Source organism: Arachis hypogaea, chromosome 12 (assembly GCF_003086295.3).
Source record: "Arachis hypogaea cultivar Tifrunner chromosome 12, arahy.Tifrunner.gnm2.J5K5, whole genome shotgun sequence".
NCBI classification, from domain to species: Eukaryota; Viridiplantae; Streptophyta; class Magnoliopsida; order Fabales; family Fabaceae; genus Arachis; species Arachis hypogaea.
The window spans coordinates 116853430-116869134 of NC_092047.1; the positions used below are offsets into that span (position 1 = coordinate 116853430).

The 15705-nt window shown below is 33.6% G+C and overlaps 1 protein-coding gene across 1 annotated transcript; it reads left to right on the forward strand.

Moving 5' to 3' along the window:
• The first annotated feature begins 565 nt into the window (after positions 1-565).
• LOC112728624 (external alternative NAD(P)H-ubiquinone oxidoreductase B3, mitochondrial) lies at positions 566-6029 on the forward strand. Its single transcript, XM_025778847.3, has 10 exons — positions 566-909; positions 1304-1565; positions 2593-2799; positions 2947-3197; positions 3805-4027; positions 4141-4245; positions 4697-4969; positions 5065-5186; positions 5317-5436; positions 5539-6029. The coding sequence occupies exons 1-10, from the start codon at positions 818-820 to the stop codon at positions 5624-5626; spliced, it is 1743 nt and encodes a 580-aa protein (XP_025634632.1). The 5' UTR covers positions 566-817; the 3' UTR covers positions 5627-6029.
• Positions 6030-15705: the final 9676 nt, after the last annotated feature.

The window sequence follows — 15705 nt, forward strand, 5'->3', positions numbered from 1 at the left end:
TCAATAAGGGAAAAACTAGCTGCTAAGTCCTACCCTTCCTCGGCGGCCATATAATAAGTGACCTTATAATAAAATAAGAGCAATGTTAGGGGACCAGCAACATTTGTGATTGGTAGCCATCAACTAATTATCAATGATGATTTGATGATGTGAGATTGGTGTGAGATTTCATCCAATGGCTCACCTTTTTCTATTGGTTACATACTGACTAAAATACAATAAAATTGCTGGTCCCTAGACTTTTTCATAAAATAATATAATTTAAAAAATGATGTGAATAAAAATCAAATTATTTTAACGTCTAGATTTTTTTAATTCAGAACTTGTTTAGATATCGACCAATCACTTAATAAAAGAAAATAATATTTTTGCATGGGCGATTCGATAAAATGGAATAATTTTTTTTTTTTTGCGAAATATAATTGAACAATGAAATTATAAAATATAAAACAGTATTACTATTTGATTATCCTTAATTCACTATTTTTTAATTTAGTAAATAAAATTAAATTTGACTCACCCTTAAAATTTTTCTTACTTTTTTAATTTTTTTTACAAATGAGTCAAAAGTCAGAACGTGACTGAAAAAAAAAAAGAGAAGAAGAAAAGAAAAGGCGAAAGCCTAGAAGAGACGCAGTTCCAATTTTTGTGCTTGGTAGCTTCCTCTGGTTCTTTCCCTCCCTCGTTCTCTTTGACGGTTGACCCCATTCTCTCTCACACATTCTTGTAATTACGTACCCGTCAGAACATCCCCCTCTCGCTTTTCAACTTCCCGGAATTTTGGAATCCCCGATCTTCGCTGCTCCAAACAACCACAATGCGCACTTTCACTTTCTTCCAGCGTCTTTCTAAAGCTTTCCATGGCTACGACTCCCACTTCAAGCTTGTACTCCTCTGCACCACCGTTAGGTACCTCTCCATCTACTTCCTTCCATTTTCCTTTTCCCTCTTCTCTTGCTTATTCCTATTACCACTTGACGTTTTCATTTCTATTATCATGGATTCAACGTTTCTTCTCTTCCAAGGTAGATCCACATATACTCACCAAAGCCGGATTTTAATTTAAACATAATCAATTTTGCTAATTATTCTCTGATCCGTTGTCCTACTCCCATCCTCTGCACCAAACCATGCTCTCTTATTGAGATTCCTTGCAATTATAAATTGGAAAATAAACTAAAACATTGAGTGAATAGATCTAACAAGCAAGAATTATGTAGTTGAGATGTGTCAGATTCAGATCACAAATTATAAAATATGAAGAGTTGAATACTGAAGAGTGTATTTGTTGTATATGATGCAGCGGTGGTGGACTTTTGGCATACGGCGAGGCGGTAGCTCAATCGGAAGCGGCGGTAGTGAAGGAGGAGAAGAAGAAGGTGGTGGTGCTGGGGACAGGTTGGGCAGGGACGAGCTTCTTGAAGAATCTGGAGAATCCCAGATATGAGGTCCACGTGGTGTCTCCTCGCAACTATTTTGCCTTCACGCCTTTGCTTCCTAGTGTCACGTGCGGCACCGTCGAGGCCCGTAGCATCGTTGAACCCGTTCGCAACATCTTTAGGAAGGTAATAACTTGTTAATTAAGTTTAGGTGGAAACTCAAGTATAGCCTACTTTACATTGTTGATAACTGAGAGTCATTAGATAATTTGACTAAATTTTTATCTAACGATTGTTAATTATCAACTTTACGTGAAGTCGACTGCACCTGATTTTTCACCTTTAATTTTAATAAGTTTTTATACACGACTAATATAAAATTCAGGTATATACTTTTTCTGATTATGTGCGAATATCATTATTATGATTGTATTTAAGATACTACTATTATTCCATTTCACTAATTCAGTCCTATTGGGAGCAAATTTGTTTAGAATAGCTAATGGCTGTCAACGGTTTTGATTGGCCAACTCATCTTACATTCTTATGTTAAACCGAGGAATCTCGCTAGGGAGCCAATGGAGTATTTGTACAATGGGCTATTTATTTAGCTCAATATGAGTTAAAAAATGAACATCTAGAGTAAAATACTACTAATTTCTCAAACACATTACACTTATACTATCTAGAATAATCATCCGGGTATCAGGATAATAAACATCTGATATCCTACTGAATCGAACATCCCTAAACCCTCATTGTACACATTGTATAAATACTCCATTGGCTCCCTATACTTCTTCTAAACCGAGCACTAGAGTCTTGAGAAAAGTACATACGCGTATATACATATTTGCTATATAAGTTTATACACATTGTTTTAACTTTCTAGAGTTATTACTATTATTATTATAAAATTATGAATACAAAGCGCTTTGGTCTTATGTTAGGGTCTTGTCACTGTAATTTGACTTCACTCTTGTATTAGGACAATGTTTGTGTGATGATGATATTTATTATTAGAATAAGGTGGAAAGTCCAATTCAATTGTTTCCATATGAAATTGATAATTGAAAACTGTTAAAAACAATTTAATCAAATATGTCAAATCATCGATTATCACCTTGGAATAAATTTACACATATTCTGATAATTAGGTTACTGGTATAGAAACCTGCTTAATGCCAGCTTTTTCACGTTTTCCTCCTAGCAGAAAAATGTGAAAGTAGACTTCAGTGAAGCAGAATGTCTCAAGATTGACGCAGCAAACAGGAAAGTTTACTGTCGATCAAGTATAAGCAATAATTCGAATGAAAAAGATGAATTTGTTGTGGACTATGACTTCCTGATCATAGCCGTGGGAGCAAATGTAAACACATTCAATACTCCCGGGGTGGTGGAGAATTGCCATTTCTTGAAGGTTGGTCCCTTTCTAACCTCGTACTGAAAGCCATTAAGTCCCATGGCTCTTACGTATAAAATGTGACTGGATTCTGTTTATGCATGTGTTTTTTTTTTTATTATTTTATATTTTAATATTTTCATGGATGTGGGTTACACTGTGCAGGAAGTTGAAGATGCACAGAAGATCAGAAGAACAGTTATTGACTGCTTTGAGAGGGCAAGCTTGCCTAGTGTAAGTGAGGAAGAGAAGAAGAGAATCCTTCATTTTGCTATTGTCGGAGGTGGTCCGACCGGGGTGGAGTTTGCAGCCTCTCTTCATGACTTCGTCAATGAAGACTTGGTTAAATTATATCCCGGTATAAAAGATTTGGTTAAGATTACGCTTCTGGAGGCAGGGGAACATATTTTGAGCATGTGAGCATCTAACTCTCATTATTCCTTTGCTTTCATTATTAGCAAATTGATGAACAATGCCTTACCATCCAATTTGCGTTTTATGAGTAGGCATCCGAAGTATTGAACTAAATCATGGATTTTTATATATGTGGGTGGTGGTTTTGTTTGTTTAAAATTTGGTAATAACTTATGTGATTTTAGTAACATAATGACATGGTTCAATAGAAGGTGTTGTAGTGTACCTGATATGCACATGTTAGACCCAAAGAAACCAGCTAATAGTGTTGAGTAGGATGTGAAATCATTGGGTTGAAAAGTTGACAAGCCGAAGTGTTTAAGAGGGAACAATTGGAAACATATATAACATTCTGCTTACAATCTTGTGTTTTACATAGTAAAAATCTTGGAAGCACAACACAACTACAAGAATTTAAGATAGTTATTTGAACTTTGAAGAGATAGACAATGAGAATGGTTCTTGTTCCTTAATAATGGTAGGTTTATTTCATATAAAGTAGGCAATGCTCATAAAAGTTATGAAGTTGTTGTTGCATTCATTGTTAAATACCTAATCTGACCATAAAACTCTCATCAAAGGTGATGTGTGTTTTTGCTCATTTTTCAGGTTTGACAAAAGAATCACTTCTTTTGCTGAGGACAAGTTCCGAAGAGATGGCATCGATGTGAAAACTGGATCCATGGTTGTGAAGGTATCTGATAAAGAAATTTCGACTAAAGAAATGAAAAATGGAGGAGAAATCACTACAATGCCATATGGAATGGCTGTCTGGTCAACTGGCATTGGGACTCGTCCATTTATTAGAGATTTTATGACACAAATTGGCCAGGTTTGTGTTTGGGAAATTTGACATTACATTTATTCTGATTTATGATTTTTACCTTGTCTCTTGAAGCTTATATGTTTTAGTACTATTCACTTGACACGTACCATTCTAAGCAGATTAACAGGCGTGCTGTTGCTACCGATGAATGGTTGAGAGTTGAGGGAACCAACAATGTGTATGCACTTGGAGATTGTGCTACAATAAACCAGCGAAAAGTCATGGTATCTCATACTATTTCTCCATAATTTATTCATTCACTTTAGCACTACTAATAGTATGTATATTGCCATTTGCCTATTCCATTGATATGGACTGAGTAATTGGATTCAATTATACTAGGTTTACATTTGGCATTTCTTCACAGTTTTGTTGTTCTCTCCATCATTAGTGTAAGTGTGTAACACAGCTACATAATTTTGATGAAATAGTAAAATCTCTATTTTTCTTTTGTAGAGTGATAGACATAGTAAGTCTTTATTAAAACTCATCTTGCTGAATAAATTTGTGCTGTATTTGTTCTTTTTAAAGTTAAGTGAATCTGTCAATGCATTCTAAATTAAGATGCACTCACTCAATATCTGGGACTTGTGTTTTAGTATGAGAAAGACAATTATTTGAATTTCAAATAATCTTTTTTTTCTTTAATAGTGAATTTCGTTCTCGGCATTGTAGGAAGATATTGCGGCAATCTTTAAGAAGGCGGACAAAGACAACTCAGGAACCCTCACGGTCAAAGAATTTCAAGAGGTATTGGATGATATCTGTGAGAGATACCCTCAGGTAGAACTGTATCTGAAGACTAGACAAATGAATGATATTGCTGATCTGTTGAAAGAAGCCAAGGGAGATGTTGCAAAGGAATCTATTGAGCTGAGTATCGAAGAACTAAAAACTGCACTTTCTAAAGTGGATTCTCAAATGAAGTTTCTTCCTGCTACAGCACAGGTGCATGGCATGTTAATTAGTTGCCTGTAGGCTTTCTATCTGATGATGTCTCCTCGGTGACATGACTTATGTTTCTTTTGGCACGCTCGTATTAGGTTGCATCTCAGCAAGGCACCTACCTTGCCAAGTGCTTTAATCGGATGGAAGAGTGTGAAAAGAATCCAGAGGGTCCTATCAGGTTCAGGGGAGAAGGACGCCATAGGTTCAAACCCTTCAGGTATCATATTAGCTTACTTGCTCTTAGTTCTTTTATCATTCTCTTTATGTTTATACATTGATGAATATGATCAAAGGGTCTCCATAGTTGAAGGATTTACTTATTAGTGCATGGTTGATTGTGCCTCAAGGTACAAGCATTTAGGTCAATTTGCTCCTCTGGGAGGAGAGCAGGCAGCTGCACAGCTTCCTGGTGATTGGGTTTCAATTGGTCATAGCACTCAATGGCTTTGGTATTCTGTCTATGCAAGGTATTGTTGTGTGTTCCTTTTGGTCTCATTATTATATCCTTAAAACTGCTCTTAAGACATTCTGAATACTGAATTATTAATGCTTTTGTTTGCCTTGAACAGCAAGCAAGTTAGCTGGCGCACACGGGCATTAGTTGTATCAGACTGGACAAGGCGTTTTATTTTTGGAAGGGACTCAAGTCAAATCTGAGAGCATCGTCATAAATCTTTAAGTCAAAACTGTAATGGCAATATTGCAGGGCTGTTCAATCTTGAGTTTACTTTGATGTAGGAAAATTGGTGTGTTCAATTCCTGATTCTTTGAATAAATGCACTAGCAGTTCCCATGTCACAGGCACAGCTGCTCTTTTCTCTCATCATGCTTTTTACCACTCGCAGCATTAGTGGGTCTCCGAGTTTTGCTGTTGTATTTCGGAGATGCTTGGTGACTTTAGCCTTTCAAAGGCCTTAGGCCTTATCATTCATGCGATGAATAAAGACTATAGTTATGTTATGTATTCCCATTTGTTGAGTTTGTTGCTCAAGGAAATAACAATCAAGTTAACGGAGACACAGATGAGTTCTCTGTCTGGAATGAATTATTTTGTTTCTCATATCTTGTGTGTTAATCCATAAATGAATCGTCAAAAAAGGCATTAGTCAGCAAACGTACTTGCTTTGTTGAGGATTTGAATTTCATCCCTTCGAATTGTCTGAAATTTACGTTAAAACAAATACAAAAAATAGGCTGCTTCTATAGCATAATAGATTGATGCGGCGTGCTTTGGCAATAACAATTTAATCAACCGTTTACGTCTTACGATAACATGTTTTCAAGAATTGACAGTTGAAAAGCTGATTTTGAAGGATGACATATTCTAGTTTTAAATACCTTTGCGTTCCAATATGAAATCCCAAGTCTTTATATCATTCTTCTACTTTTGTTTCACAGTTGGAATATTTTCTTACCGCTTCAGTGATTAATTTTTCGTTACATCGTAGATATCTTAATAAATGGAGTAGCTGGTCCAAAATTTTAAAGTATTTTCATGCTCAAGATGAGCTTTAAACCTTAGATACTTGGTTAAAGAAGAATAAACATCTACCGTTCAACCACCAAAAAATACTTTCTGATAGAAAAGAAAAAATAAAGAAATTTTAAATATTACTCGATCGAATTGATTATTTAGGTTTTTTTTTTTTTTTTTGAATTGGATGTTAATCCTTAATAATAGATTGATTTTGTACATCTAAATTAGATTCTCCGATGCAGTGATGATGTCCATAAACTATAGCCAGAAGCTAGTTTGACTTTCAGATTCAATCTAACAGTAAAATCCGCTGATAACTGAATAAAGAAGTTACCCTGTGTCCCCTTTGGTATATATAAATCAGCCTGTCAAATATCACACATGATATGCAGTGCCTTAATTAATGTAAATACGACGTCGCTATAGCTTCAATAAATTGGTTCCTACAATTTTAAGCGGTGGGTGTTACTGTTACCTAGCTAGTTAAAATATGGTGATGCTTTTGTGCATTGGTGAGAGAATACAATCCCCCTTGGGCTTTTGGCTTCGCCGACATAATAAACATCCCCCGTAAACCATGAAATATGTTGGGTCATGTTCATATACAGATGGAGCTTTAATTTGTCCACTTTCAGTGTATGTGAGGCCAATTTTCATGAAAAAGTGGTTGTTAATCAATAGGGTCTTATCATTATCACAGTCACAGACAGTGGGATTTATTTGTTAATAACATGAAGGGTCAATGCACTGAAAGAATATTGATGGTGGCAGAAACTAAGAGGATGTTACAAATTCGTTGGACTATACCGTTTGTCATAGAATCCAGTTTGTTGTGTAACCTATGTGCATATTAATCAACCACATTATGGGAATCTCAAAGGAATATTTCACCACATATGGGAAAACTTTTCTTCATGTGTATTAAATACTTTACCGTAATGGAAAATTATTTGGAACAAAGAAATGGAACACAAACTTAGAGGCCAAGAAAAGGTGAGGTATTAGTACTTTGTAGAGATACTCTCACGTTTAGACATAAAAGTACAAAAAATATTAAGTAATTTAGATAATTGACTATTCAATGGCCAATAATTATGGTTAGTTTTAACTTTCAGAAAAAAATTTTAAGTGTATCAAGTATATTAGTGTTCTAATTTTAATTATAAAAAATATATATAATATCTATTAATTTTTTGGTGACTATATAATATCTATTAATTAAAATTAACTGTTAAGATTATTGAAATATATATTTGAAAATTTTCTTAATTTTGAAATATTTAGACAATTTATAGCAGTTCAGTTTGATCACATGCTAAAATAAAATTTATATAAAAAAATTTATTGTTAGTAGTAGAATTATGTTTATATATTATTTTTATTCTTAAATAAAAAAATTATATGTCGCTGGCTGGTTAAAAATATTATATTTCTTTTGAGATGTCTTATACCTTAATTTATAATATAAAGAGTTCTTTTAAATATATCTAAAACTGATATCCTAATACTTTTACCTATTGATCTCAATTATATTGATAATTTTTCTATAATATAATTGCTTTCAATAACAATTTTTCTGCAGCAGTTTAATTTTCATAAAATAAATAAAAGTAAAAAGTAAAACATATATAGAATAAACGTAGGTCAATACGCATGAGCAGCAGTACTGTTTCAGAGGTGAAGATAGAAAGGGATGAATGGCTAATTATATCAGGGGGGCCAATTAATCCTACAGCTGAAAATGGACACGTGTTGAACCCGGACTAAGCCACAATATAACTCTTAGGCAAAAGTATAGATTAGACATGACATAGATTATTGAAAAGAAGGGGACGGTTCGGCATAAGTATTAGAATTTAGAACATGGCCTTCTTAAAATTTGGGGAACAAATGGGTACGGGTCTACTTCAGTTGAAAGTGATCAACAACCCTTTACAATTACTTTTTTTTTTTTTTTTATCTTCAATTTTACCTTTTGGGATCAACAATTTTATAATAATACATTTGTACTGAGTAGTACTATTTATTTCGAAAGGGTACTGGTTGTATTGGTGTATTTCATTTAAGGACTTGATCCATCCAATGAGTCATTTCATTTCATATCTTATCTTTTGCACCAAACTGAAGGCTTTGGAGCCTCAATTAGAGAGGCTTGATCTTATAATATCTATAATCACCATGATTGCCAACCAACATTATTGATGAGTTGGTATTAGTTAGACTTGCAATCCAATTAGCTTTGATCAACCATTCAACCTTATCCCACAATGTTGGTGAAGTTTTTTTTTTCCCTCCAATTTTGTGTTACCTAACTCTTACTCAAACCCTATACATTCTAAATAGTGATTGAATTAAAGAGAGAAGGGGCACCACTAGTTTTGCTAAATAGTGATTTAAATCATTTTTAAAGACTAAGTTACAAGAATGATTTGATAGGAATATATTGACCAACGTTATAGTGGAGGCACCAACTTGCAAACGTTAGCAGTATTTACATATTGCTACCAATTATGATTTTATATTAGCCGCAGATCCTTGATAGCACTAAGAAATTTACCCTAAATAATTGATAATCTTGGGATTACACAGTGGATCTTTACATCTTATATGGGGAAATATAATAGAATTCCAAAGAAGGTTGGGTGCATGTGCTTTCTTTAACCTAACCCTACCCAATAAATGAAGAGTGAAGTCCCCACCATCACCACCCCCACATGAATCCACAATGTATATGCTATATGCGACAGTTCCCATGGCCAGGTAGCTTTTTTTTTTAATTCAATGGGTGGAACTTCACCTTTCTGTGCCCTAATTTTTTAGTGCAACATATGAGATGAAATTTTAGCTGCCCAATTTTATAAGAACTTATTTGGGTGAACTTATAAAAAAAAGATCTTTTTTTTAGTTATATTTTTTTAAAAAATTTTATTTTAGGTATCTCATGTAAAAAATCTTTTTATTTATCAATTATGTTTGGGTATATAACAATATAAAAGTACTTTTTTGTTTATTTATTACATGAAAAATATCTTTCTTTAAGAGAAAAAGATCTTTTTAAAAAAATGTAAATTAAGCTTCTCAAAAAATATGTTTTTTTTTTATTTTTCTAGTACTTTTACTTTTATTACTAGAAATTTACTAAATACGCTAAAAAAAGATCTTTTTTCATTAAAAAAAATATATTTTTTATCGAAATAATGACGCTCAAACAAGCACTAACACTTTGTATTCAATGGAGGTAAAGAATACTTATGTATGTTCATGCTCGGGATTGAAGTGAAGAATATTCAACAAATTTTCTTTTTAATTTCTCTTTTTGTCATATTTAACAAGTCAATTATATTGCGTATACACAAAAATTTAATTATTTATAAAAAATATATATTTGTTAGAATAAATTAATTTTCATAACCCAGATTATTCACATTGAATCACCAAAAATATATTATAATGCGAAAGCGTACCTTTACTCATAAAAGTCAGAAATTGTCGGAAGAGTCTGGATCTTGTGGTTCTTTCGATCTTCCTCAACCAAAGCCTTCTGTATTCCTAGGAGGCTGAATTGCAACTCTTTTGATGGGAAAAGAGCAACAAATGCGGCTTTGGTATATTGGGGACCGAAACCCTGTAGGTCTATTTATATTTGAGCATGGCACCCATTAAACCCTTAAACCCAAATAAAATAGTATCTAAAGCCCAAAAGATAATATATTTAAGATCCAAAAAGATAATTATCTAAGGAACAAAAGATAATATCTGGTTTTATTCTCATTTAATTCCAAATCAAAAGTAATAATAACTTATTCAATTTAACATTTATAACAATAAATGAGATCATCATTATATAAGTCATTTAATTTGAAATAGCATAATTTGTGATTACAATTAATATATGTATTGCCCACAAACAATTAGGAAATTAAAATAATTTCCTAACAATCTCCCACTTGGGCTATACATATATTCTTTTTTGACATAATCACACCTTATAAACTTTATGCGCGCATCTGAATGCTATTTCTCTCATTACTTTAACAATCTGGTCCGTCTCATACATTAGATATAGAACTACCGCAGCTTTTATCACATTAAATGTCGTGACTAAACCACACCAATCACCATCCTAATATACTTAACGACATAGATCAAATTTGGATGAGTAATATGGAAATTACATGCCAAGTGATCTCATGCATGTCTATTTCCAGCTGGTCCAACTTTATTGAGATCAAACACAATACAAATATTACAAAATGAACATTTCACATAACATGAAATAAACCATCAACTTAATTCTGCAGAAAAATAACTCAATATCTGTCATAGGACATATAGCATAAACTCCCACTAAACCAAGGCATCACAAATATTGACACCCATCCGAGCAGTGTGCTCATGAAAAACTTTAGGGGTCAATCCCTTGGTAATGGGTCTGCTAGCATATACTCTGTTCCTATATGTCTTATGGAAATCTGTTTTTCTTAAACTTTCTCCTTGACAACTAAGAACTTGATGTCTGTATGCTTCGATTTTGTCAAGCTCTTATTGTTATTGGATTATAGTACTGCTGACTTATTGTCATATAATATCTTTAATGGTCTTTCAATGTCATCTACTATATGAAGCTTAGTGACAAAGTTTCGCAACCATATGCCATGAAATCGGAATCAGAGTACCTAATGATCCCCAAATTTTCTGATCTCCGATAAATAAGCATGTAATCCTTTGTTCTCTTTAAACAACGCATTACGCGTTTAACAGCTATCCAATGATTCATATCCGGATTGCTCAAGTATCTACCCAACACTCCCACTATAAATGATATATCGGGATGTATGTAGACTTGAGCATACATTAAATTCCCTAGTGCTGATGCATAAGGTTTATCATGCATTGTTGTCTTCTTAAGATCATTTTGGGGCATTGCTTGAGACTAAACTTGTCTCCTTTAACTACGAGTGTGTTCATTGGTCTACAACTTTCTATGACATATCTACTTAAGATCTTTTTGATATAGTTCTTTTGTGACAATCCAAGAATACCTTGAGAGCAATCTCTTAGTATCTCGATTCATAATACAAAAGAGGCATCACCAAGATCTTTCATTTCGAATTTGTTCGATAGAAATTTCTTAGTTTCATGCAACAAGCCTATATCGTTGCTGGCAAGTAGAATGTCATCAACATATAAGACCAAAAAAAAGTATTTACTCCCATTGAACTTGTGGTATACACCTTCATCTATAATATTTACCTCAAAATCATGAGGTAATGACTTAATTAAACTTGTGATACCATTAATGGGAAGTTTGTTTGAGATCATAGATGGATTTTCTCCTTTTTCTATTGGATCTCCTTAATGACACTTCTTGAGGTTGTTGAGCTTGCTGTATGGATTGCGATTTGAGGAGGATTCTCATTTATTTTTCTATGCTGTAGCAGTATTTTGAGCAACAACGATATTCTCATTGTTCTCTTGTACTGTAACTGGATCTACAGTAGGATTCTCATTGTGCTCTTGTACTATAACTATGTCTTGAACAATAATAGGTACAAAGACCTGATCATTGTCAGTTACAGAATCCTCATCAAAAGCAATATTCCTAATATTTCCTTCCCCCCAAACTCAACATCCTCAAGAAATCTCGCATTTTCCGTCTCAAAAATAGACCTTGATGCATGATTGTAAAACTTGTACCCCCGTGAACGCTCAGCGTAACCAACAAAGTAGCAACTAATTGTCTTTGAGTCCAATTTTCTTTCATGCGGCCTATAAGGTCGCGCCTCAGCTGGACATCCCCAAATATGCAAATGCTTTATACTGGGCCTTTTCCCAGTCCAAATTTCATATGGGGTTTTGTTAACTACTTTACTTGGCACCCTATTAAGGATGTACACTACGGTCTTTAAGGCTTCTCCCCAGAGTGATTCAGGCAAGGAAGAATGACTAATCATACTTCTCACCATGTCTTTAAGAGTTTGGTTCCTTCGCTCTGCAACACCATTCATGCTAGGTTTGCCTGGCATGGTGTATTGCGGAACAATACCACACTCTTCTAGGAAAAGAGCAAAAGGCCCGGGACGTTGCTCACCTGAACCGTCATATCTTCCGTAGTATTCACCACCACGATCAGATTTGACAGCTTTAATTTTCTTTCCAAGTTGAAGTTCAACTTCAGCTTTGAAAGACTTGAAAACATCCAAGGCTTGAGACTTTTCATGAATTAAATATAGATACCCGTAACAAGAGTAATCATCTATGAACGTAATAAAGTACCGTTGTCTCTTTCAAGAGACAGTAGGGAATGTGCCACATATATCGGTATGTATCAGTTGTAAGACATCTTTAGCTCTCTCGGCATCTAATTTCCTTTCATTTGTCCTTTTTTCCTTTATGCACTCAATGCAGACTTTAAAGTCCACCAAATTTAGGGGTCCAAGAATTCCATCCGACACGAGCCTCTGAATTCTCTGTTTAGAGATGTGACTTAGGCGTTTGTGCAATAATGATGCCGAATTCTCATTTAGTTTTCGTTTTGTACCTGTTTGCAGTATTTCATTATTATAGGAATTTAAGTCAAGTATATATAGATTATCCACCAAATGACCAGAGTAAATATTATTCGAATTATACAAGAGACTGACTTTATTGTCTCCGAACGAACAAAAATAACCTAATTTATCCAAACGAAAAACAGAAACCAAATTCCGTCTAAATGACGGTACATAAAATGTCTCTAATAAATCCAAGTAAAATCCACTCGTGGAATATAATCTAAAGGTTCCTATAGCTTCGACTGCAACTATATTACCGTCTGCCACATAGATGTATCTTTCAGCATCACTTGGCGGTCGGCTCCACAGGCAACCCTGCATAGTAATACTTACATGAGTAGTAGCAGCAGAATCTACCCACAAAGTATCAACATGTGCATAACTTAAACTAGCCTCAGAACAAACGAAAGTAAGAATTATACCCTTCTTTACACGCCAGGTGGCATATTTGGTACAATCATTCTTCATGTGTCCCACCTTCTTACAGAAGAAACAAGTTGAAACTTGATCCTGTTTCTTAGCCTTTTTCTGCTGAGAAGGCACATCCGCAGTAGTATCACGCTTTCTTTTATACTGAGAAGATGAAGCCATGTGAGCACTTTCAATCTTATCTTGCTGTAGCCTCTCTTCTTCTTGCACACAGTGAGATATAAGTTCATTTAAGGACCAAGTGTCCTTCAAAGTGTTATAACTCACTTTGAATTGCCCAAAGTGTGCAGGAAGGAAAATCAAAATGAAATGCACGAGTAAATCTTCAGACAACTCTAACTTTAGTACTTTCAATTTTGAAGCAAGATGAGACATTTCCATAATGTACTCCCTTATGTTCTCTTTACCTTTATACCTCATAGAGACAAGTTTGCTCAAAAGACTACTTGTCTCCGCCTTTTCATTCTTAGTAAAGAACTTTTCAACGTCCTTTAGAAACTGTTTAGCATCTTTATCCTTAGTAATTGAGCCCCGAAACGCCTCAGGAATTGAGCGCTTCATGATCATAATGCTCATTCGATTGGATCTCTCCCACTTCTCTATTTTAACCTCATTGAGGTTTTCCGGAGTGGAAGTGGGTTTCTCCTCTCGAAGAGCTATATCTAGATCCATACAACCGAGGACAATCTCCACGGCATCCTTCCAAACTTTAAAGTTTGAATCATTCAGCATAGGAATACTGCTAATTTGTGTAGAAACATTGGTAGCTAAAGCATTGTTTCTGGATTAGAACAAATAAACATGCAGTAAACATTAGTTAAATAAAGGAAAAAAAAATCCATATTGAGATATCTAGAACAACATTAATTTTCAATCTTTGGATAGAAAAATTAACTGTAAGTGATACTATCATCGCAGTAATCAAATATTGTCAAAATTCTTGTCACACATGAAGCCTTTCTTTGGACCGACTTAATGCGCACATGGAGACTTAAACTTTGCAACCTATTTATTACCGCATATATTTTCTATTAATTGGCCAAACAATAACCTTCCTTTGGGCCGATTATTGACCGCATAATTAATAGAAAATAAACAAAAGTGTGCAATGCTTATTATTTGGCCAAACAACAAACTTCCTTTGGGCCGATTATTGTCCGCATAAATAATAAGCATTACTTTATTCTTAATTTGTTACCCAAACATATATTTACTATTAATATGTGTATGTAATTCGGCCAAATATAGACCTTCTTTTGGGCCGACCAATATTCGCATGAATTATATAACATTATATTCCTTATGTTTTGAATAAATCAATTTTTACAAAAGAGGCTACTTTGACAGCATAATGTTCAATCAATTTATTCTAAAACTAAATCTTTATAAAATTGATGGGTACAATAATCCTTATATCCTAAGAGGATAATCCATTAATTTTATACTAAATTAATGGCACACACAATTAAATTTAAGACAATAGAAAATATTATATACTTAATATATTAATTATGATTCTCCACGCAACAAAATTAAATTTTGAATACCGGTATTATTATTATTTATTTATTTCAAAATCACAACAGCGCATAAGTGATTTTAACAATAATAATAATAATAATAATAATAATAATAATAATACATGGAAGAATTACTAATATTTTGCAATGGATTAAAAAAAAGCTATGTATACAAAAATCATAACGTCAAAATACGGTATGCACATTTACATAGTTAAAAAGGATTTTGAACAATTTTTAATTTCATCACGTGATAATGATAATCCTTATTTTATCATAGAAAAAGAAAAAAACTTTTGCAGGTTCATATATATGTATACAAGGAATATGTGGGTAATAATAATATAATTCAAACAAGCTTTATGCAATTCGAGATTTGCAAGCCAAATGCATATAATCAATATATATACATATATCGATCCTAAAATAAACACAAAAATAAATATTCTCAATGATTTAAATAAGGATGATTCTGATATCATTTGTTAGAATAAATTAATTTTCATAACTCAGGTCATCCATATTGAATCACTAAAAATATATTATAATGCGGAAGCGTACCTTTACTCATAAAAGTAAAAAATTATTGGAAGAGTCTAGATCTTGTGGTTCTTTCGATCTTTCTCAACCAAAGCCTTCTGTATACTGCAACTCTTTTGATGGAGAAAGAGCAACAAGGGCAGCTTTGGTATATTAGGGACTGAAACCTGTAGGTCTATTTATATTTGAGCATGACACCCATTAAACCCTTAAGCC